This window comes from Mesoplodon mirus (genome assembly GCF_964341445.2).
Source record: "Mesoplodon mirus genome assembly, chromosome: 19".
Taxonomy (NCBI): domain Eukaryota; kingdom Metazoa; phylum Chordata; class Mammalia; order Artiodactyla; family Ziphiidae; genus Mesoplodon; species Mesoplodon mirus.
This window is the reverse complement of record NC_138995.1, coordinates 60,177,941-60,204,146: the sequence shown is the minus strand read 5'-3', so window position 1 is coordinate 60,204,146 and position 26,206 is coordinate 60,177,941. Positions and strand designations below refer to the sequence as shown.

Below are 26,206 nucleotides of genomic sequence, written 5' to 3'. Positions count from 1 at the left end.
AAGCCCACGCGCCACAACTAAGACCTGACTCAGCCAAAAATAAATTTAAAAATAAAATAGACTTTTCAGCAAATGATGCTGGAACACTTAGTGGTCCATTGGCAAAAAAAAAAAAAAAAAAAAGGATCTCAAAAGAATCTCAACACTTTCATCCCATAAGTCCTATACTGGTAAAGGACTAATACCCAGAACACAGAAAGAATTCTTAAAAGTCAGCAATAAGGGACTTCCCTGGTGGTGCAGTGGTTAAGCATCCGCCTGCCAATGGAGGGACACGGGTTTGAGCCCTGGTCCAGGAAGATCCCACATGCCGCGGAGTAACTAAATCCATGCACCACAACTACCGAGCCTGTGCTCTAGAGACCACGAGCCACAACTCCTGAGCCCACGAGCCACAACTCCTGAAGTCTGCATGCCTAGAGCCCATGCCCCACAACAAAAAAAGCCACTGCAGTGAGAACCCCACGCACCGCAACGAAGAGTAGCCCCTGCTCATCTCAACTAGAGAAAGCCTGCGTGCAGCAACAAAGACCCAACCCAGCCAAAAATAAATTCAAAATAAATAAATAAATTTATTTTTTAAAAAGTCCACAATAAGAAACCCCAATTTTAAAAATGGGCAAAGACTGAACAGACACTTGATCAAAGATATAACAGATGGCAAACAAGCATATGAAAAAATGGTCTACATCATTTGTTATTAGGGAGATGCAAATTAAAACAGCTATATGATACAAGTACCCAACTATCAGACTTGCTGAAATTCAAAAAACTGAAAATATGAAATACTGGTTATAAGATGAAATAACGCGAACTTTTATTATTTGCAAGACACAATGCAAAAAATACAGCCTAGCAGATTGGGAGATTCTTGAATGTATGTTTATACAGATGATCCCAAGTTTTAGAACGGTAGTCTGAAATAAATATTTTTTCAATGAAATGGCTCTCATTGAGGAGTAGAATTTAGGAAAATGGTTGTTCTTACTTGTGTCAAAGAAATCTGAAAGGAAATATCCAAGAGTAAATTTTGCAGTAAAATGAACAAATATCCTGTCTTTATTCCTATACACACCACTTGACCACGGTGCATTATTCTGATTTTTGTGGGGACAATGAGGAGTGTATATAGGAGACAAATTTTTAATAGGAACCTTGGGGAAGGATCCAAAGGTTGAGCCTCTAAACACCCACTAGCCTGGGACTATGGGTCTCAAAACTTCCCGACTCCTGTGCTCTCAAACACAGACAAACTCTGTACTCCCTAAACAACACTGACCTCAAATTCAATCTGAAATTTACCAAAGACACTCTTGCCCATTGACACTCCTCCCCCAATTCCAGGCTTCTCCAGATCATGAGCTGGATATTAAATTGCTAACCTAGGGGAGAAGCAGTGCTCATTGGTTTCACACCTTCCATACAGTTTTCAATTACCGAATCTTGCAGACCTAACATATAGACCCTAAACCCTGACCAATAGGACCTTCAATCATTAAATGCTTCAGATTAAGCCTTAATTTAAGGCTCCATCACTAACGCCCAGATTCCTCAGTGACTCAACCCAAATAGACCCCAAACACAGTCATTGACACGCATTCCCTCTTCACCGACCCCAAAGGCCCCTCACTGGGGATCCTCGCCCAGAATCAGGCTTAGCATATCTTGAGCCTCTGAAGACTACTCTGGAAGCTGCCAAAGGCTGAACCCGGTCCAAAACCACTTCTGATTGTGATGTGTTCTCCCTGCAGTGCTTCTGTAGCTGTTGCTAGGGAAGCCAAGCGCCTGGGAGGAGTGTGTCTGGCGAGGGCTCTGGGTTAGCTTCAGAAGTCCGAGTTCTCGCCGTGCACAGGTCCTATGACATCGCATGGCTCCATGACCTCACAGAGGTTTTGGCATTTAGGATGGGAGCAGCTTTAATGGCTGCTATCACTTTGCTGGGTGGGAAGACACAGAAATGTCTTATGGGCACCCCACTGCCTTCCTGTCTTTGCAAGAGATGGTCACAGGCATAGAGCTAAATTAAATTTCCAGAGGCCGGCACCTATCCAAGGCCAACGTGGTATGAGATGCATTTTAGTCATCAGTTTGGGCAAAACCAGCAAACTGATGGTGCCCTTGAACCCTTAGGCAGGAATACCTTAGGTATGGGCAGTTGCATGAACTCGGATATTCTTGTGGCAGAAAGGATGTGCAGAGCGCTTCTGGGTGGATCCAAGGTTGAATTCACTGGAGGTCTACAGTGGAAAAATCCATGGTTGTATTTCTTTTACTCATGCCACTGCCACACGTGCAACACTTCTGACACGTCTGTCACCAACTATCGGGGGTGGGGCGTTTAACCACACCAAGCAGTTCTTCACTACACCAACTGGGTCCTTAAGTGTAACTCAGTTCTAACACTGTCTACTCGGAGATAGTGTCAGATCCCACAGGTTAAGGGCTCAGTCCCATAAGACTGCTTCCACCTCACTTCAGATGCCAATCACACGTAGCAGGTGCCCAAGTTACCTACAACTTGTCTGACTTGGCTACAAACCGGAGAGTCCCAAAACCTCTTCTTTGGGTTCAATTAGTTTTGCTAAATGGCTCACAGAACTCAGGAAAACACTTGCGTTTATCAGTTTATTAAAGGATATGATAAAGGATACAGATGAACAGCCAAATGAAGACAAAAATAGGGCGAGGTGTGGGAGGGCCCCAAGCACAGGAGCTTCTGTCCCTGTGCTGCGGTGTGTTACTCTCCCCATACCTGAATGTGTTCACCCATGTAGAAGCTCTCCAAAATACCTACTACTGGGATTTTATGGAGACTTACTTACATAGGCATGATTAATTAGTAACTCCATTTCTAGCCCCTCTCCCTTCTATGGAAGATGGGGAGTGGGCTGAAAATGCCAAGCTTCTAATCATGGCTGGGTCTCTCTGGTGACCAACCCCCATCCAGGAACCCACCCAGAATCACATCAATAGAGTAAGAGATGCTCCACACGCTCTTATCATGTAGAAATTTACAAGGGTTTCAGAAGCTCTGTGCCAGAAACCAGGGGCAGAGACCAATATGTCTATTTCTACAATTTCACAAGGTCAAACAGTCAACCTCAAAAGGATACATCCTAAATGATTCTTTTTTTTTTTTTTTTTTGCAGTACGCGGGCCTCTCACGGTTGTGGCCTCTCCCGTTGCGGAGCACAGGCTCTGGACGCGCAGGCTCAGCGGCCATGGCTCACGGGCCCAGCCGCTCTGCGGCATGTGGAATCTTCCCGGACTGGGGCACGAACCCGTGTCCCCTGCGTCGGCAGGCGGACTCTCAACCACTGCGCCACCAGGGAAGCCCTATTCTTCTAATATTCTATAAATGACAAAATTATGGATACAAAAAGATCTGTGATGCCAAGGGTTAGTGTCGGGGAAAGGATGTGACTATGAGGACGTGGCATGAGGGAGTTTGTGTTGACAAAGCATTCTGAATTTTTACTGGGGTGTTGGTTACAGGAACCTACATATGTGGTGAAGTTTCTTAAGGCGATATATAAAAACCAAACAAAAACTACTACATGTTAAAACTGGTGGGGGCTTCCCTGGTGGCGCAGTGGTTGAGAGTCCGCCTGCCGATGCAGGGGACACGGGTTCGTGCCCCTATCCCGGAGGATCCCACATGCCGCGCAGCGGCTGGGCCCGCGAGCCCTGGCCGCGGAGCCTGTGTGTCCGGAGCCTGTGCTCCGCAACGGGAGAGGCCACAGCAGTGAGAGGCCCGCGTACAGCAAAAAAAAAAAAAAAAAAAAAAAACTGGTGCAATCGAAATAAACCCTGTAGTTAACAGCACTGTAACAATTTCACTTTCCTCTATTTGACCTTATATAACCACACGGTGAACTGTGTGGTTATTATAAGATTTTACCTTTGGGAGTAGTGGGCTGAAGGGCATTTAGGAAATCTCTGGAATATTTGTTTTTGTGTTTCTAAACTTACTTCAAAATTAAAAGTTATAAAAACATCACATTTCTATTAATTTTATAAACCCCCTGATGGTACTTACAAACTTGGTTAAACACATCCAAATCTGTTGTTATACTTATGAAAGTAAATTTTAATTTTGAAGTACTTCAAATCTTCTCAAATTACAAACTTGGAACCAAAAGTTAAATAATGAAAATTCAATCCATGTTGAGAGTAACTGCCCCTATGTAAAATTTATAAGATCAATGACAAGGCAACTAGAAATGTGGCTGAAGGTATCCTTCAGTTGCTTGTGAGGTGTAGTATCCCTTAAGTTAAAACTTGTAACCGAATGCTCTCATTCATCATTTCCCCAAGGCTTCTTTCTTTCCTTAACTTGTCTGATATTTTGTTAACGTCCACCATATAGAATGTGTTTCTGCATGGATTTCCTGGCAAATGATGAAGCAATATTTACTACTGCAAACCCTGCCATATTCATTGCCACAGGAAAGTATTTCTCTAGTGATAACTGACATCTGTTGAGGTATTACTTCTGGGCAAAGGCTTTCCCACAATTATACTTCTACCAATTAGAAATATTCATTCATTCATGATCTATGATGATCACATATGATAGGGTTTATTTCCACTGAAGTCTTTCCTAGTCTTTCACACTCATAGGCTTTATCTCAGTATATACTTTTTAGACATAGAATGTCCTAAAATATTTTCACCAAGGCTGATTGTATCTGAGTAGTTTTGTAAATTTTTTCATCAATATAAAATATGAGGTAATTTATCACTAAAGATAATACCACATTCTTTGCATTGTGATTCTTCTCTGCATACTATTATCTTGAGGGTCTACAACCGGCAGCAGGCTTCCCCAAAGTGACTACCTGTGAATCCTCTTATGTTTATCAAGGATTGACAAGTGGGCAAAAGCTTTCCCACACTCACTGCATCCATAGGGTCTCTCTCCTGTATGTTTTCTTTGGTGAACACTGAGCTCTGACTTTGTGGTGAAGGTTTTCCCACATTCACTGCATTCATATGGCTTCTCTCCTGTGTGAATTCTCTGACGGGTAATGAGATCATTTTTGCACAAAGAGAATTTTCTACATTCAGTACATGCAAAGAAGTCTTTCCTGAGTAAAATCTCTCATGCTGTATGAGGCATGTCTTCTTCTTAAAGGCTTTACCACACTCGTTGCATTTGTACGGTTTCTCTCCAGTGTGAGTTTGCTGATGTGTACCAAGAGTACTCTTCACAGTGAAGCCCTTGCCACATTCACTGCATATATATGGTTTCTCTCCAGTATGAGTTCGCAGATGTGCGACGAGCTTCCTTTTCGCGGATAAGCCTTTGCCACATTCATTGCATACATAGGGTTTCTCTCCTGTGTGAGTTCGCTGATGTACAATGAGATTGCCCTTCTGAATGAAGCCTTTTCCACAATCACTGCATATATAGGGTTTCTCTCCTGTGTGTGTTCGCTGATGTCCAATCAGCCGGGCCTTGGCTGGAAAGCCTTTTCCGCATTCACTGCACACATAGGGTTTCTCTCCGGTATGAGTTCGCTCATGTACAATGAGTTGGCTCTTCACAGTGAAGCCTTTCCCACAGTCACTGCATATAAATGGTTTCTCTGCAATATGAGTTCGCTGATGTACAACGAGATCACCCTTCATGGTGAAGCCTTTTCCGCATACACTACATACATAGGGTTTCTCTCCTGTATGAGTTCGCTGATGTCTGATGAGAGGGTTCTTCAAGGTGAAGCCTTTTCCACAATCATTGCATGTATAGGGTTTCTCTCCAGTATGAGTTCGCTGATGTGGAATAAGACTCTTCTTCAAGGTGAAACTTTTCCCACATTCACTGCATACAAAGGGTTTCTCACCAGTATGAGTTCGATGGTGTGCAATAAGACGCCTCTTCTCGATGAAGCCTTTTCCACATTCATTGCATATGTAAGGTTTCTCTCCTGTATGAGTTTTCTGATGTGTAGTGAGACTGAACTTTGTAGAGAAGGCTTTTCCACACAGACTGCATCCATGGGGCTTCTCTCCCGTATGAGTTCGCTGATGATAAATGAGCCGACACTTTGTGGTGAATGCTTTCCCACATTCACTACACGTGTAAAGTTTCTCTCCCATATGACTTTTCTGATGTTTATTGAACTGTGATTTCTTGAAGAAGGTTTTATTGCATTCAGTGCATTCATAATGTTTCAGTCCCATATGAGTTCTCTGATGTTCAGTGAGCCTGGATTTTCTGGAGTAGGCTTTCCCACACAGACTGCATCCATGAGGTTTTTCTCTAGCATGAACTCTCTGATGATCAAAGAGCTGAGACATCTTGAAGAAGGCTTTCCCACACTCACTGCATACATGGGCTTCCTCTATGTTGTGAGTTCTCTGTTGTTTAGTGGACAGGGAGTTATTGCTGATGGGTTTTGCACTTTCAGGAAATTTAATTTCAGTAAAAGATTGCTCGTGGTTAGCATGGAGAAGGGATTTCCCATCTCCATTAAACTCAGCAGAGTTCTTTAAGTTACAGCTTCTCTTCTGGTTTTCAAAACTTATATTTGATTTTAAAGGTTTTTCAGTTAAGTCAAACATATCACAATTTTGCTTTAACAGGAAATGACTTTCGCTCTGATTAACAACATTTGCAAATGTATTATGTTCGCAGCATTGTTCCACAGTATTTTGAATGCTGTGATTTGGCAAGTGATGCTGCAGAAGGTCATCAACTTTCCTGATTTCTAGGAAAGAAGAGAACAAGGAATCATTCCACAATCTCTCATAATCTTAATTTGGAAGAAAACTGTTTCAAAAAATGCCTTCAGGGGCTTCCCCAGTGGCGCAGTGGTTGAGAGTCCGCCTGCCGATGCAAGGGACATGGGTTCATGCCCCGGTCCGGGAGGATCCCACATGCCGTGGAGCGGCTAGGCCCGTGAGCCATGGCTGCTGAGCCTGTGCGTCCGGAGCCTGTGCTCCGCAACGGGAGAGGCCACAACAGTGAGAGGCCCGCGTACTGCAAAAAAAAAAAAAAAAAAAAAAAAAAAAGCCTTCATGTGAAGTAACTATTTAGTGACAATTCTATGTGTGGTATAAAAAAATATATATTTGGTCTTCCTCCACAGAGCTCCTAAAGCCTTATAATTTCCTAAGTGATTAGGATGCTAATGAGGTGACTTAGCATAGAGTTCCTACATAACCTCAGGATGGTACTGGCCACCAGAAAGACTAAGTGATTAGAAGGTTGGAACTTTGAGCTCCACCCACCGGCCTCTGGGAAAGGAGAGAGGGCCTAGATATTAAAGCTCTATAAGAACTCTTAACAAAATTTGATTAACCTTTGGATGGGTGAACACATCCATGTGCCAGGAGGGTGGTGCACCCCGGTTCTGGGGACAGAAGCTCCCGCATTCAAGAATCCTTCAGACCTTGCCTTCTTGTACCTCTTCATTTTGGTTCCTGTACCTCTTCACTTGGTTATAAACATAAGTAAATGTTTCTCAGTTCTCAGAGCCACCCTTGGAAGTTAATTGAACCCAAGAAGCGGGTCATGGGAACCTCCAACTTACAGCCAGTTGGTCAGAAGCACAGGTAGTAATCTGGACTTGCAATTGACATCTGACATGGGAACAACCATGTGGGACTGAACACTTTACTTGTAGAATCTGACACTATTTCCACATAGATAGTATCAGAAATGAGTCAAAATTTAGGACACCCCTTAGAGGAAAACATAGGCAGAACACTCTATGACATAAATCACAGCAAGATCCTTTTGGACCCACCTCCTAGAGAAATGGAAATAAAAACAAAGATAAACAAATGGGACCTAATGAAGCTTAAAAGCTTTTGCACAGCAAAGGAAACCATAAACAAGACCAAAAGACAACCCTCAGAATGGGAGAAAATATTTGCAAATGAAGCAACTGACAAAGGATTAATCTCCAAAATTTATAAGCAGCTCATGCAGCTCAACAGCAAAAAAACAAACAACCCAATCCAAAAATGGGCAGAAGACTTAAATAGGCATTTCTCCAAAGAAGATATACAGACTGCCAACAAACACATGAAAGAATGCTCAACATCATTAATCATTAGAGAAATGCAAATCAAAACTACAATGAGATATCATCACACACCAGTCAGAATGGCCATCATCAAGAAATCTAGAAACAATAAATACTGGAGAGGGTGTGGAGAAAAGGGAACACTCTTGCACTGCTGGTGGGAATGTGAATTGGTACAGCCACTATGGAGAACAGTATGGAGGTTCCTTAAAAAACTAAAAATAGAACTACCCTATGATCCAGCAATCCCACTACTAGGCATATACCCTGAGAAAACCATAATTCAAAAAGAGACATGGGGGCTTCCCTGGTGGCGCAGTGGTTGAGAGTCTGCCTGCCGGTGCTAGGGGACCGGGTTCGAGCCCTGGTCTGGGAGGATCCCGCATGCCGCGGGGCGCCTGGGCCCGTGAGCCACGATTACTGAGCCTGCGCGTCTGGAGCCTGTGCTCCGCAGCAACAGAGGCCCCGATAGTGAGAGGCCTGCGCACCGCGATGAAGAGTGATCCCCGCTTGCCACAACTAGAGAAAGCCCATGCACAGAAACGAAGACCCAACACAGCCATAAATAAATAAATACATTTGGGGGAAAAAAAAAGTTATTAAAAAAAAAAAAAAAAAAAAAAGAGAGAGAGACATGGACCAAAATGTTCATAGCAGCCCTATTTACAATAGCCCGGAGATGGAAACAACCTAAGTGTCCATCATCGGATGAATGGATAAAGAAGATGTGGCACATATATACAATGGAATATTACTCAGCCATAAAAAGAAATGAAACTGAGCTATTTGTAATGAGGTGGATAGACCTAGAGTCTGTCATATAGAGTGAAGTAAGTCAGAAAGAGAAAGACAAATACCGTATGCTAACAAATATATATGGAATTTAAGAAAAAAAAATGTCATGAAGAACCTAGGGGTAAAACAGGAATAAAGACACAGACCTACTTGAGAATGGACTTGAGGATATGGGGAGGGGGAAGGGTAAGCTGTGACAAAGCGAAAGAGAGGCATGGACATATATACAGTACCAAACGTAAGGTAGATAGATAGTGGGAAGCAGCCGCATAGCACAGGGAGATCGGCTCGGTGCTTTGTGACCGCCTGGAGGGGTGGGATGGGGAGGGTGGGAGGGAGGGAGACGCAGGAGGGAAGGGATGTGGGAACAGATGTATATGTATGACTGATTCACTTTGTTATAAAGCAGAAACTAATTAAAAAAAATAAATAATTAAAAGAAAATTTAGGACACCCAGGTTTAATTCTATGTACAGACCACTGAAGCAAAGGAATAAAGAAGGCAATTGCAGTCTGTGAATCATGGTTAAAGGAGCAATGAATATGTAAGAGGTGGAGGAAATCAGGATATGTTCAAAGAAAAGACAAGGTTCACTGATGGAGTTAATGCGAGAAGCACGGAAGAGGTTAAGACTCAAGGATTATTCCAAGAATTATGTGGTTTCAGTCACTGGGTAGGTGGAATGCCTCTTAATAACGTGAGGAATATCACTGAAGTCCAGAATGAGAGGAAAATCTAGCATGCATTGTGAAACAAAGTTTAAGATGACTATTACAGGGACTTCCCTGGTGGTGCAGTGGTTAAGAATCCGTCTGCCAATGCAGGGAACATGGGTTCAAGTCCCGGTCCGGGAAGATCCCAATGCCACAGAGCAACTAAGCCCGTGTGCCATAACTACTGAAGCGTGCACCTAGAGTCTGTGCTCCGCAACAGGAGAGGCCTGTGTACCGCAGCCAAGAGTGGACTCCGTTTGCCGCAACTACAGAAAGCCCACACACAGCAACGAAGACCCAACGCAGCCAAAAATAAATTAATTAATTAAAAAAAAAGATGACTATTACATACCCGAGTACTATACAAACATGAACAGGTTGAATATATAAATCTTTAAAAAGGTTTTATCTGAAAATAGCAATGTGGATATCATCAACATAGATTATTCAAAGATAGAGAACTGGAGGAGACTGTGTTTAGAATCATGTAGAATAAAGGTGAAGGCACAGGGCCAAGGCTTTAGCCATTCCAACATGTAGAGTCTGGAATTCAATTAAGCCCACCTAAGAGAACCAAACATTGAGTATTGTGATCACAGGTCCCCTGAAGATCCAGGTATATAGAACAAAATACAATGATGAGTGAGAAGTGGATCCTCAGCATCTGATTTCAAGGTAAGTGTGACAGACTATTGAAAGACTGGTTATCATAGTCTAACCTCTTGCCATCCTTCTTCATTCTGTAGACCACCATTCACCTAACTCTACCAAAGCACTAATTTGAATTTTTTAGAATTTCTCTTATTGAAGTGTGGCTGATTTAAAATATTGTGTTAGTTTCTGGTGTACAGCAAAGTCATTCATATATACATACATAAATATATATATTTATATTCTTATCCATTATGGTTTACTACAGGATACTGAATATAATTCCCTGTGCTATACAATAGTACTGTATTGTTTATTCAATTCTATATAAAACAGTTTGCATCTGCTAATCCCAACTAACGTCAAATTTAGAAGAAAGCTTCTGTAACCAAGATTCCAACTAATAGTCTAGCTGGAACATACCCTATGTTCCTATGTAAAAAGGGAACGTTGGTATGCAGTTACTCCATCCCTGCATCTTGCAAAGAAAGGAGGGGCCATGACTGATGACTGGAAGATAACCTCTGAGTCCCTGATATCCTGCCTGGTAAGAGTGTCTTTTTAGACATGAGGTCTGAAGCCATACCATACAGTTTATACTAACAATGTGATTTGTGGTAGATGCCCGTTTTTTGTATGCCTGAGGCTTTGGAAAACACTAACATTCTGATTCTGGGGTCTAGAGGCACCAGGCTTGGGTGAGCTTCCCTGCTTGGAAACACTTCACACATGTTGTCAAACATTCAAACATCAGTGCTGGGAAAATTCAGCACTGTTCACATGACTCACTGGTAGAGGACAACCGGGAACCTTGTGTGCAGCCTCTCCCGGAGTCTTTCCCATGCACATTTGATCTTTGATGACTTTAATCTGTATTATTTTATTGTCACACATTGTAACCAAGAGTATAAAAGTACATTCCCCTCCCCAATAATGTCTACCTTCTATAAAGTAGGCAAAGTGATCCACTTTAAAAATTGTATAATGCCACTCCTCTACTCAAAATCCCCTGTTTTCTCAACTTATTCAGAAAAGAATCAAGGTCTTGAATGCCCTTGATAGGCAGTTTGTGACCTATGTACCAAAACCCCCAGCCACTACCCTGTTACCCTTAACTCCAGTCATTTTCCCTCTTGCTCACTCCCTCCTACCCATGTAAGTTTCCCTGAAGTTCCTCAAACACATTCCAGATTCAGGTCTTTCAACTTCCCACAGTCTCACATTTGGAAAACTCCTCACCCAGGAAGATTACTCATATCTCTCATCTATGTGCTCAAAGGCACCTTATCAGAGAGCCACTCCCATTCCAAAAGGGCAGTTCCAAGCCCCAACACCCACTCTTCCATTAGCTGCTTTAATTTTCCTTACAGCAATTTTTACACCAAGACATGTTAGTTACGCATTTGTTTATTATTCATTATAGAGTATTTCAATTGAGAATGTACTCCATGTGAAGGGACAAGATATATATATTATTCCTGTTTTGTATTGCTATTAGCTTCAAAACTATTACGCTATTAGGCTCTCGAAATGCAAGTTTTAAAGGAGTAAAGCTAGCACATCAATTGCAGAAGGCAATCATATGTATGGAACATATTAAGAATACTTAGGGGACTTCCCTGGTGGTCCAGTCGTAAAGAATCCACCTTCCAATACACGGGACACGGGTTTGATCCACAGTCGTGGAACTAAGATCCCACATGCAACTAAGCCCACGCGCCACAACTAGAGAGCGCACGTGCCACAAACTACAGAGCCCACACGCTCTGGAGCCCATGTGCCACAACCAGAGAGGAGAAAACCCGCACGCCACAACTAGAGAGAAGCCATGTGCCGCAATGAAAGATCCACATGCCTTAAGGAAAGTCCTGCATACTGCAGCTACAAACCAACACAACCAAAAAAAAAAAAAAAAAAAAAAGAAGAGGACAAAAACTCTTTACTCTTTATTTTTTTTATTTTTTTAATTTTTTTTCTTTTTGCGGTATGCGGGCCTCTCACTGCTGTGGCCTCTCCCGCTGCGGAGCACAGGCTCCGGACGCGCAGGCCCAGCCGCTCCGCGGCATATGGGATCCTCCCAGACCGGGGCACGAACCCGTATCCCCTGCATCGGCAGGCGGACTCTCAACCACTGCGCCACCAGGGAGGCCCCTCTTTACTCTTTATAATCAAGATGATATCATATCACGGGATCATTGAAAGAGAAAGTGTAATCACATATGGCAGGAAACAGGGTTAACTGGAACTAAGTGTCATCAGAATATGACGGGAAATTAATCAATTGTATTTCTACATTGTAGCAATGAATAATCTAAAAATGCAATCAAGAAACAATTCTGTTTACTATAATATATAAAAGAATACCAATTTATTTAGGAATAAATTTAAGAATGGAAATACAAAACTTATATTCTGAAAGTTAAAAAAACATTTTGGAAGACATTAAAGGCCTAATTAGATTTAAAAAGATTCAATGATCATGGAACAGAAGGCTAAATATGGTTAAGATGGAATGACTCCCCAAATTGACATACAGTTCAATATAATCCCTATCAAAATCCCAGGCAAATTGTTTTTTCTGCAGAATTTCACAAGCTGATTCTAAAATTCAGATGGAAATTCAGAGGCTCCACAATACTCAAAATAGACTTGAAAAAGTTGGAGGATTTACATTTTCCAATTTCAAAGCTTACTGCAAAGCTATAATAATAAAGGCTACTAGAAGGATATATACATATAAAATACTCCAAAACTGATGGTGGTGATGGTTGCACAACTATGTGAATATAATAAAACACCACTGAATTATATAACTTAAATGGATAAATTGTTTGATATTTTATGAATTAAATCTAAATAAAACTGTTAAAAAATATAAACCGAGAACAGAAGTTTTAGGAAAATAAATACAATGATAACGTCTAAGAACTACAGGAGAATCTGAATTAGCAAAACTATGAAGGAAGTTATTTGAAGCAGACAGAAGTTATGACATAGTTCTAACATGTAGCACGGTGAAAACATCTTTTTTAGCATCCAAGGTGGGGTTGGATGTTATGGTGGGAAATCATTATTTCCTAGCTGCGCAGGAAGAAGGTACAGTATTAAGAAGAGTGATGAATTCAAAGTTCGCTCTTTTCCAGAGGCCTGGAAAGTGGAATTTCACAGCAAGACAAGTGGTAACACAGAGATCCTGTGATGGTGAATGAGGAAGAGGAAGATTTGAAAATCCTAGGAAGAGGAAAACTATGCAAACAAAAACTAGATGCATGTGAAATAAACAGGGATCAGATCTCAAAAGAGAACAAAGCGATATATTTTCCTCTTAACTTCTACAAGGAAAAAGAGTTCTTACACTGGAAGAGAGGTACGTGGTAGGGCTTCTTATGTTTCCTCAGACACTATCACAGCTCTGACGCCTTCTCTCCTGACCAGAGTACAACTTCCCTGGCTGCCCACCTTGCTGGGTCTCACCCACTCACCTGGACAGATTCGACCATGGCTGTCATCTTCTACTGGCCACAGTTCTCCTCGTTCCAATGTGGAGACAGCATCTGGTTTGCTGGCTTGATACCCTGTTCATGAAAAATGATAGAAGACTTAGACATATCGAACTGGGATGGGATATGGCAGGAAGGGATAATGGTACATGGAAGGAATAAACAGGTTTCACATCTGTAACCTCAAGGCTTTTCTCTCAGGAGAGGGGCTATTATACCCTCTAGTCTGGGGCCAGAGAAGGATCTGAGATCCGACCATTGCAGAGGAATGCAGTTACTCTGAAGAGTTAAGAGGCTGAGAATGTTAAGAACGGCCACTGACGGGCACCCTCTGAGGGACTCAGGGGAGCCATCCTCACCCACGGACACCAAGTTGCTATAGTTCTCCAGCATCACATCCCGGTACAGGTCCTTCTGATCAGGGTCCAGGAGCTGCCACTCCTCCCATGTGAACTTCATAGCCATGTCGTCATGTCAGGGATTCCTGTCATAACATGGTCTAAGTGATGTTCTTTGGGTAATATGGAAAAATGTAAAGGAAATTATTCTGCTCACTTCTGCCATATGGGAAATTAGTGGGTTTTTTTCCTTCACACGGTGTGATAGAGTAAGAATCCTAGTAAAATATTACATTACTGTGCAGTCTTCCATTCATTCAACTGAAGTTGAAAATTCAAAGAAGTTTTGGTAATGTACCGTTAATTCATCTAGCTGATGTAAGAACATGTGCAATCTCTATATATGTGAGCATTTGTAAAGGAAAAACCCAGTTTCGTCTCCTTCCTGTGTAGTGAAAAACCCAGTTCTTCTCCACTGTGTGCTTCGTCCCTGCAACTCTCCTTTCTTACCCACACAGAACACTTCGTTTCTGTCCCTTCTGGTCACCAAATGTGCGGAGACTTTTCCCCCAGAACAAACAATTCTCTGCCCTACCAGCTGGGTATCCTATAATTTAAATGAATTCTGACACTATCTACCAGAGATAGCATCAGATCCCACAGGTTATGGGCTCAGTCCCGTAAGGCTTCACGACCTCCACTTCAGACACCAATCACAAATCCAGGTTGTCACCTGTGCTTCTGACCAGCCAGCTATAGATCAGAGGTTCCAATAACCCCCTCCTCGGGTTCAATTCACTTGCTAGAGGGGCTCACAGAACTCTGGAGAACACTTATGTTTACCACTTTATTAAAGGCTATGATAAAGGATATGGGTGACTATCTAGATGGAAGAGATGTGTAGGGAAGGATATGTGGGAAGGGGTGCCGTGCTTCCACACCATCTTAGGGCACGTCCACATGTTCACCAACCCAGAAGTTCTCTGAACATCACAGTTTGGGGATTTCATGGAGTCTTCATCATGTAAGCATGATCAATCATTAACTCCATTTTCAACTCTTCCCCCTTCTCAAGAGAACAGGGGGTGGGGATAAAAAGGACAAGCTTCTCATCATGGCTTGGTCATTCTGGTGACCAGCCCTCATCCAGGAGCCCACTCAGAGTCACCTTGGTAGAACAAAGTCACTCCTGTCACCCAGGAAATGACAAGAGTTTCATGAGTCCTGTGTCAGGAACAGAGGTCAAAGACCAATATTAGAACAAGAGATGTTCCTAGCGTTCTAATCACTTAGGGAATCACAAGGGTTTGAGGAGCTCTGTGCCAGGAACAGGGGGCAGAGACCAATACACATTTTCTATGACCTCATAAGCCTCTATTTACTAATACTGAACTCTGTGATTCTTATAAGTATATGAATAATACAGATTCCTAAATTCACCAGTAGCAGTTGAGCCAATACCAAAACCAGTAATGAAGAGATTCCAGATGCCAGAATCACAAGACAATACATGCTGATTTCAGTAGTTAATATACTAAATGAAACAAAAGAAACTGTATAAAACATGTATAGAGCACAATAGGTTATTAGATGATCAAATCTATAAAGAAATTATTCTTTAAAGCATATGGACACAGACTGATGCATATGCATGTGTATAGATTAGGCAGGATTAATATCATATTAGATAAAATGAAGAAACAGCTGTAGGAAACATGTTTTTACATTTATGAGAAGGACAGTTAAGGACTGCAGTTAAGGACCTCACTCACCACATCACCTCTACGGAGAACCATCAAAGTCCTATGTGAACTTGAGACCCATGTGAACCTGAGACCCATGTGCCATGAAACATTAACATCCCTTGAGGAAGTGGTCTGCTTTTGTAATAGGGAAGAACAAATCTGACTCCATATCAGATCTGTTCCTTTTACTTTAACCTCACTTTAACCTTTGTGCTCTGTTGCCTGTACTTAGTCATGCTGGCTGTGTACATTTTGTAAAAGAATGCTGCCTATAGCTTGAAATATACAAGAACGTCCGTGACCTGACCTGAACAGAGAATAACATGTCTTGTTGAAGGTTTACAAAAATATGGTGACCTGACCATGACCTGACCTACATGACAGCTGCAAGAACAAAGAATCCAACACCACCAAGAAGTGTGCAACAACTAACCACGTCCCTCCCTCACCCTGCCTTTAAAAGGGCTTTGCTGAAAGCCTTCAAGGAGTTCCAGACTTCTTAAGGCATGAGCCAACTGACTCCTGGCACCGTCCGGCAATAAACCCTTCTCTGCTCCCAACTCCGACGTTTCAGTATTTGACCTCACTGTGCTTCAGGCACACGGTCTTGCGTTCAGTAACAACCTTACCAACAATCTTCATCCATTTTTTCCTCTCCCAGCCTGTATTTACGTAATGTCAAATCTCACTTGCCCTCTACAAGCAGCATATCCAGAACCTCACCAATACTGAACCCTCCACACAAGCTGCAGCCAACCATTTTCACAGTCACGTTTTTTGCAATAGCCTCCTACGAGGCTTTCCTGTTTGCCGCCCTGCCCACTACTGTCTGCTTTCTACACAGAAGCCAAAAGGATTCCTTGAAAAATGTAAATTATTTCATGTTATTCCAGTACTCAAGAACTCCTTGTGTTTTCTTTTTTTAATTAATCAATTAATTTATTTATTTTTGGGTGCATTGGGTCTTTGTTGCTGCACGCAGCTCTTCTCTAGTTGTGGCGAGCAGGGGCTATTCTTCCTTGCGGTGCGTGGGCTTCTCACTAAGGTGGCTTCTCTTGTGGAGCATGGGCTCTAGGTGTGTGGGCGTCAGTAGTTGTGGCTTGAGGGCTCTAGAGCGCAGGCTCAGTGGTTGTGGCGCACGGGTTTAGCTGCTCCGTGGCATGTGGGATCTTCCTGGACCAGAGCTCGAACCTGTGTCCCCTGCATTGGCAGGCGGATTCTTAACCACTGTAGCACCAGGGAAGTCCTCTCCTCGTGTTTTCTCATCTTATTAGGGGGTAAAATCACGCTTCCTTGAAATGGAATACGTGACCAATCTTACCCCCGCCCCCCCGCCCCCACTGCTACCGCTTCTTTGGCCTTATACCCATCACTTTCCAGAAAGCACACTCTGCTGTCCACACAGCCTCCTTCATGTTTCTCAAACTCATTCGTGGCTCAGCCTTTTAAACCCACTAGCCTCTCTACTTGGAAAACTCCTAACCCGGCAGGCTACTAACTTCCCGCATTTCTTGGCTCAGAGGCACCTTACCTGAGAGGTGTTCCCAGCCTAAAGAGGAGCCCCAGCACCTACCCGTCTGTTATGCTGACTAAAGTTTTGTTTCTTTAAGTTTTACTGAAGTATAGTTGATATACAATCCTGTGCTTATTTCTTTTGTATAGCAAAGTGATTCAGATATACGTATATATTCTTATTCATGCTCTTTCGCATTATGGTTTATCACAGATATTGAATATAGTTCTCTGTGCTACACAGTAGGACCTTGTTGTTTACCCATTTCACATGTAATAGCTTACATATGCTAACCCCAGCCTCACATTCCATCCCTCCCCCACCGCTCCTCCCCCTTGGCAACCACAAATCTGTTCTCTATGTCTGTGAGTTGGTTTCTGCTTTGTAGATATGCTGATTTGTGTTGTATTTTAGATTTCATCTATAAGTGATATCCTATGGTATTTGTCTTTCTCTTTGACTTACTTTGCTTAGTATGATAATCTCTAGGTCCATCCACATTGCTGCCAATAGCATTATTTCATTCTTCTTTTGTGGCTGAGTAGTATTCCACTGTGTATATGTACCACATCTTGTTTATTCATTCGTCTCTCAATGGACATTTAGCTAGCTATTGTGAACAGTGCTGCTATGAACATAGGAGTGCATGTATCTTTTTGAATTATAGTTTTGTCTGGATATATGCCCAGGAGTGGGATTGCTGTATCATATGGTGACTCTGTTTTTAGTTTTTTGAGGAACCTCCATACTGTTCTCCATAGTGGCTGCACCAATTTACACTCCCACCAACAGTGTAGAAGGGTTCCCTTTTCTCCACACCTCCTCCAGCATTTGTTATTTGTAGACTTTTTTTCTTTTTTTGCTTTGGCCACCCCACAAGGCTTGTGAGTTCTTAGTTCCCTGGCCAGGGACTGAACCCGGGGCCTTGGCGGTGAGACCACAGAGTCCTAATCACTGGACCGCCAGGGAATTCCCTGTAGACTTTTTTCTTTTTTTTTTTTTTTATGTGGTATGCGGGCCTCTCACTGTTGTGGCCTCTCCCGTTGTGGAGCACAGGCTCCAGACGCGCAGGCTCAGCGGCCATGGCTCATGGGCCCAGCTGCTCCGCGGCATGTGGGATCTTCTCAGACCGGGGCACGAACCCGTGTCCCCTGCATCGGCAGGCGGACTCTCAACCACTGCGCCACCAGGGAAGCCCCCCTGTAGACTTTTTCATGATGGCCATTCTGACCAGTGTGAAGTGGTACCTAACTGTAGTTCTGATTTGCATTTCTCTAATAATTTATGTTACTTAATCTTTATCACAGCACTTTTCACCCCCTAGATATATTATCTATTTATTTTTATTTTTTTTTATCCTATACCACCAGCCCCCAAAACACTTGATTAATTTCTTGGCTCCTTTCTCATAGACTAAAAACTTGTGATCTATATGTATACTTTTTTCCACTGGTCTTATCTTCCAGCATACAACAGGCTATCAAAAAAATGTAGAGGAGAGCTTCCCTGGTGGCGCAGTGGTTGAGAGTCCGCCTGCCGATGCAGGGGACACGGGTTCGTGCCCCGGTCCGGGAGGATCCCACATGCCGCGGAGCGGCTGGGCCCGTGAGCCATGGCCACTGAGCCTGCGCGTCCGGAGCCTGTGCTCCACAGCGGGAAAGGCCACAACAGTGAGAGGCCCGCGTACCGAAAAAAAAAAAATGTAGAGGAATGAATCAAAATATCAATCACATGTATGGAACACATTAGGGAGAATTTAAGAAAGAGGGTGGAAATCTATCTCTTTGTGAGCGTGATGATGTCATATCATGGAGATCATGGACAGAGGAAGAACTTTAACTGCCAAGTAATTTGATTAACTGGGATAAATGTCATCAGAATACAATGGAAAGAAAAATGAAAATTTTAGGGAAATGAAGACGGTAAGGTCTACAATCAACGAGAAGAAAGTTCAAAACTAATAAATACACAAAGGAATTAATTTGAAGTAAGGAAGAGTTATGATCAGGTTGAGACTGGAACTGAGAACGTAGGATGTCAAGATAACGTTTCTAGTTAAAAATTCATCATAAACAGCAGACGCATTTACATAAGAGAGCTCTGCAGATGGGGAACATATGAGGTAATACCTGAATGGCCAGGATGGAGGATGCATAAGAGTAAGGGAGAATGTAAACTCAGAGTGGTTTTCTGGGAGGGAAGATGATCCTGGGTCCTGGCAGTTATTGAGAACTCAGGAGAGCTGCCATCAAGATGAGTAAATTATATAGGTCTCAAGTCTGTGGTGGATCACACTGGGGAGAGATCAATTTGGGGGTCTTCTCCAGTGACCCTAAGGAGCTTAGCTTATTACAATGAAGAAAACTTTGAAGGTTAGAAGATCATCTGTCAAAATGGAAAAAAAATCTTTGGAGAACCTCAGAGCAGGAATAAGGTACAGCGAAGACCAGTTTACTTTTGGGGCCGGCAGCCAACATGGGGTGAATGTGACAAAGGAAATCAACATTACCAGTGAGACAGAAAGGTGCAGCATCTAGAACACAGTGAGGAATTCAAATTTTTCTCTTTGGAGACAGGCCTTGGAAGATGGAATTTCATAGCAAAGGAGGTGGAAGTATATGAAGAAGAATGAAAAGATATAAGAATCCTAGGGAAAAGAAAACTATGCAAACAAAAATCAAGATGGGGGTAAAATAAAGAAGAAACAGATCCCGGAAAAGACAGAGTCTTCCCTAAGAAGGGATATATTTTTCTCTAAACTGCTACAAAGAAAAAGAGGTCTGACATCAGGAGAGAGATGCACAGAGGCACTGCTTACCCAGCGTCCAACCCCCTCACAGCTGTGACTCTTCGCTGACCAACTACAGTGTGATTTCCATGCCTGTCACCTTGCTGGTCTCTCACTCACCTGAATGGGTTCGACAGTGGATTTCATCTTCCATCGTCCATGGTTCTCCTTGATCCAACTTGGAGAGTATGTCTGGCTTTCTGGCTTGATAACCTATTCACCGGAAATGATAGAATATTTAGACCCAGTGAATTGGGCTTGGGGTCTGTGAAGACAGAACACTACAGCTGAGGACAAAACAATTTCACGACCTACAGAGTAAATGCTGTTCTCTCAGGAGAAGGGAGAATACCCACTTCTCATGGGCCAGAGAGGGGACTGAAAATCTACTGCTTCAGAGCATCATAGACACTCCAGAGCTTTCAGAAGCCGAGAAAGGAAATGCCACTGACTGGGGACCCTCTGAAGGGCACAGGGTAGCCGTCCTCACCCACAGACAGCAGGTTGCTATAGTTCTCCAGCATCACCTCTTGGTACAGGTCCTTCTGAGGAGGGGTCAGGAGCTGCCACTCCTCCCACGTGAAGTCCACAGTCACATCATCAAACGTCAGGGTTTCCTATAGTAACAGTGGTGTTTAATGAAGTGATGTCCTTTTGATGATATGGAAGAAATGTTAAAAGTTTTTCTTCTCATTTCTACTTTATAGGCTGGATCTATATATCTAGGGGGTTGTTTTTGTTGTTGTTTATTGATTGATCGATTGGCTGCGTTGGGTCTTCACTGCTGTGCACGGGCTTCCTATAGTTGCGGCGAGCAGGGGTTATTCTTCATTGCGGTGCGCGGGGTTCTCATTGCGGTGGCCTCTCCTGTTGCAGAGCATGGGCTCCAGGCATAAGGGTCTCAGCAGTTGTGTCACGCGGGCTCAGTAGCTGTGGCGCACGGGCTTAGCTGCTCCGCGGCATGTGGGATCTTCCCAGACCAGGGAATGAACCCGTGTCCCCTGCATTGGCAGGCGGATTCTTAACCACTGCGCCACCAGGGAAGCCCCGGGTTGTTTGTTTTTAATGCACAGGGAATAAGCAAAAGCCGAATAAAATACAAGGATCCAACTAAATATAACTGTGCAGTCAGTCATCCATCCATTTATCATTAGACGTTCTGTAATGTATAGAAGTTAAACCTTCTTGTTAACCTAGAAACACCACATTCATATATATATATGACTAACACATAAGTGAATGGAATTGGGATGACTAAATCTTTACAGCCAGGCAACCAGAATCTTCTGGGAAGTGACTCAAGAAGCCAGAATTATAAGAAACTAAATGTTTAATAAGCATGTTTAAAGTGTATGAAGAAGAAACTTATTTTTTGATATGTGTACTTTGTTATGATTTCATCCTTTAAATATATCCTTAAGTCAGTTGTGTAATGAACAAAAATAAAAGCAATATAAGAAAAAAGGTAGATTAAGAATCCAGATATGAACATGGAAACCAAGAGTCAGACATACTGCAAAGCCTGAGGAAACAGTCCTCATAGAACTGCCCTCGCTTCAGACACCGGATGCAATTTCTGGGATCACCCTCACTTCAGAAGCAGGCTACAAAGACATCCAGGGTCCCCAAGACACCCTTACATGCAATAATTACCTAGAATGACTCAGACAACTAACAAACCCATTCGGGAACAAAGAAAAGAATAAAACAAACCAAAAGTCACCTGGGCCTGGATCATTTTCTTCCATTCTCTAAAAACAGCTGGCAACAAGGAGGCTCTGTCGCTGTGTCTTCTGGATCTGCTCTAAATTCCGTTCTGTCTTCAATCAAGCACGTCCCCAGTAATGCTGATACCAAATCCTGTAACTTCCTCCTCCTTCTACTGATTCTTTTGCTCCTGGGGAGTCAGGACCTGTGGGTTGATGAGAAAATTCAAGCTAAGGGTACATTTCCTCTGGGCCCAGATGCTTACGTTGCTGCTGGGCGCTCACCTTAACCCAATGCCCACAGCATTGTTGAGTGTCCCTTTTTTACCCCAGCCGACTTATTTCCTCTGGCCAAAAAGGCTAAGATTCTGACTGTGGTGGGGGTATTCCTTTATTCCGTGAAGTTGAAGCGACTGTCAAAGGAGATAAGGGGGACTTCCCTGGTGGCGCAGTGGTTAAGAATCCACCTGCCAATGCAAGGGACATGGGTTCAAGCCCTGGTCCAGGAAGATCCCACATGCCACAGAGCAACTAAGCCCGTGCACCACAACTACTGAGCCTGCGCTCTAGAGCCTGCGAGCCACAACTACTGAGCCCACGTGCCACAACTACTGAAGCCTGCGCACCTAGACCCCGTGCTCCGCAACAAGGGGAGCCACCGCAATGAGAAGCCCGTGCACCTCAATGAAGAGTAGCCCCCGCTCACTGCAGTTAGAGAATGCCCGCGTGCAGCAATGAAGACCCAATACAGCCAAAATTAATTAATTAATTTAAAAAAATAGTCTAAGATTAAAAAAAAAAAAGAAGATGAGGGAAACGAGATCTATCCCAGCAGCAGGCCTCAGGAGCAGGAGAATCTCAGGCAGCTCAATTATACAAAAGGGACCGTATGGGAGGAGAGGCGCTGGGCACTGCTTTCCTTTAAACCGTGTGCGCTCAGGAACCTCCTCAAGCGTTTTTATACACCCTGTGAGTACACACACTCCAGTTTGAAAACCAATGTACTGGGCAAACCAGAAGCATTCTCTTATTAAGCAATGATGATAATACCTTAGGCGGTTTAAGATACATTTTTTAAAAGTACACAATATTGTAAATAAATTGGAAAGTGGTAAATTAAGTTGAGATGCTCTAAGACACTTGTATTGTTAGAGAAGAGTGTAAAAGTACTAACATAAGAATTTGACAAAGAAAGCTTCCATGCTGTATGTAATCTCTAGTGTCATGATGAAAACTAACAATTGTCTTAAAGTATATAATTTCCATCCTAACAGAAGGGGGAAACAGAATAAGAAGAAATTCATTCAAAACATGGCAAAAAAGAGAGTAAGGAATAGAGAACAAGTGGGGCAAATACCGTGCACTTATATGACTGTTTTAAAACAAAACACTAAGAATTATGTTAAGTATATTAAATCAACTATACTCCAATAAAAAAAATTTTTAATGAATTATATTCAGTATAAACAGAACAAAGATTCCAGTTAATTACATCAAATACAAATGCCTCGAAACTGTCAGACTGGATTAAAACTTAAAACCCAGGACTTCGCCGGCAGTCCAGTGGTTAAGACTCCACACTTCCAATACAGGGGGCCTGGGTTTGATCCCTAGTCGGGGAACTAAGATCCTACATGCTGTCCAGTGTGGCCAAAAAAATAATAATAATAAAATAAAATAAAACCCAAGAACATGCTACTCTAGGTGACATGCCTGAAACGTAGTGATATGGAAAGCTGGAGAATAAAAGGTTAGAAAAAGATAAACCATGGAAAGAGTAACCGCAGATAATCTATATTCTCTGACAAAATGCACCAGAAAGCCCAAAAATTACTACAGAGAAAGACAAACAAAGCTTACTAGTAAGAGGTTCCATTCACCACATTTTAAGAAATTTGCCATTTCTAGGTACCTAACAATATAGCCTTGAAACATATACAGCAAGGGAATTCCCTGGAAGTCCAGTGGTTAGGACTCCAGGCTTCCACTGCAGGGGGCACAGGATCAATCCCTGGTGGGGAAACTAAGTTTCCTGCACGCCATGCGGTGGCAGCCAAAAAATTTTTTTTTCTAATTAAAAAAAAGGAATGAATTATAAACATTAGAAACTGGACAGAAAATTAAGGTTATATTCAGACAATATCATCCTTGACATGGAAAGAGAGATTCAAAGAATTATAATACTTACTTAAAAATTTTCCCGGGCTTCCCTGGTGGCGCGGTGGTTGAGAGTCCGCCTGATGATGCAGGGGACACGGGTTCGTGCCCCGGTCTGGGAGGATCCCACATGCCCCGGAGCGGCTGGGCTCGTGAGCCATGGCCGCTGGGCCTGTGCGTCCGGAGCCTGTGCTCCGCAACGGGAGAGGCCACAACAGTGAGAGGCCTACATACCGAAAAAAAAAAAAAAATTTTCCCTCAGAAACCCACAAGCAGATTTTCACATATATTGCTGGCTAGAACTGCACCACGTACCTAAGCTCATTTCGTACTAATTCAATCACTGGCAACGGGAACTGGAACCACCAGGATTAACTAAGACCAAGCAGTATTGGGATATGGGTCACCCATGCAGAAGGATGGATAGCTAAACAAAACGGCGATTCTGTTAGCAGAGAAGAAAGTGTGAACGCATGTCAGACAAAAAAGCAAGTGTCCGCTGCCGCTGGTGAGAGCAAGCCTTGACAAACATCTTCTGCAAAGGTGAGACAGGCTGGGACCTGGAACCCTTTGCTGCAGTGCTTGCATGTGGACACACCTCTCCTCCTGCAACAAAATACAAAGAAACTATAAGGGACTAAAAGTAACTTTGTGCATGCGCAGAGGGGGCAAATTCTGGACAAGAAGATACAAAGACATCAAGGAACCCAACCGCCACTTCTGAAGAGCCGAGAGCAAAAGCAGGGGATCCGGAGCGAAAGCAGGGTACTGCCACGCCACTTGCACACAACACCACCTAAAGCGTGGGCAAACCATCTAAGCCGTCCCTCCGGCCCAACCCCTGGACATACCCCTACCCTCACCCCATATAAGGAACCAGATGTCCCCCCACCCAACCCCACCTCAGAGAGCGAACAAGCAAGGGAACCTCTTACTTGTTCTCGCTCCCCTCTGCTGCAGCAGGGCCCCAATAAAGCCTGGCCTGAATTTCTTATCTGGGCTTTGATCAATTTCTATGGACCAAGGAGGCCAAGAGCCCTGGTCGGTGACAAAGGGATAGATACTATACATTTCTGCCTTGAGGGTTAAGATCTGTCACAAGGACTGAATTTTGCCTTTGCAGTGCGAAAACAGCGATCCGCGATACACAACACATAGACGAGGCTGGGTTAAGTCCCTCGGTCTGCAGATAAAAGCCTAAAAAGCAGAAGGTTTAGAACTACACTACCGTCCCGGGCTGTACCACCTTCCTTCCCAGCGTACTAGGTTGGAATCTCAACGCAACCACCAGCCAGGCGTCCTAGGGGACCAAAGCCTCAGCCCTCACAAGACTCTCTGTAGCACAGACACTGACTACACACTTCCTTATTAATCCGAAACCTGGGCCAGACACCCTCATATGATGACCAGCCAGCCAGGCCCCATCATCTCTGAGCGCCATATTAATTCCCGAATCTGAATCTCTTACCATCGTAAATACCACCTGCATCCTTTAGAAACAGAGTGAGCCGCAAAGACCCCCATATCAGGCCGGGCCGGTCACGATCGTTGATCTCTACAGATTTTTTTTTTTTTTTTTCCCGGTACGCAGGCCTCTCACTCTTGTGGCCCCTTCTGTTGCGGAGCACAGGCTCCGGATGCGCAGGCTCAGCGGCCATGGCTCACGGGCCCAGCCGCTCCGCGGCATGTGGGACCTTCCCGGACCGGGGCACGAACCCGTCTCCCCTGCATCGGCAGGCGGACTCTCAACCACTGCGCCACCAGGGAAGACCCAGATTTTTTTTTTTTTTTTTGGTGGGGGTTGGGGGGCGCGCCGCGTGGCTTGCGGGATCCTTAGTTCCCTGACCAGGGAATGAACCCGGGCTACTACAGTGAAAGCGCCGAATCCGCCAGGGAATTCCCTCTACAGATTCTTAATCGTTTTAACGAACAGCTCCCAAGGTACCCCAACGACAGGTACGCGCGTCACAAACGCTCCTGGTTCCTCTCAAATACCTCCACCTCAGTGCTTCCCACCAGACCCTCAATAATTCCGTTAAGTCCACACTACACCATTCCACCCTGTGGACGACACGTCCACAGGGACAAACCTCTTATGGGACAAAACCACAAAACTTAAAGGGACAAATGCACACACTGACCCGATTTTCTCCAGTCCACAAGCAGAGCCTAAAACGTAACACTTCCACGAACCGCTGCTACTTCTGCCCCTGTCGCCCAGATTTTTCGTCGGTCTACGGCGGCCGAAGACGGTCTGAAGCGT

The 26,206-nt window shown here is 43.6% G+C and overlaps 1 protein-coding gene across 1 annotated transcript in view; it reads right to left on the bottom strand.

Moving 5' to 3' along the window:
- The window catches only part of LOC309795446 (zinc finger protein 350-like), a 142,132-nt gene that overhangs the window by 21,283 nt on the left and 94,643 nt on the right, over positions 1-26,206 (bottom strand). Inside the window, exon 11 of the mRNA XM_082607810.1 lies at positions 13,679-13,771. Within this exon, the coding sequence (XP_082463936.1) occupies positions 13,679-13,771 (93 nt within the window). The remainder of the gene's footprint in view (positions 1-13,678; positions 13,772-26,206) is intronic.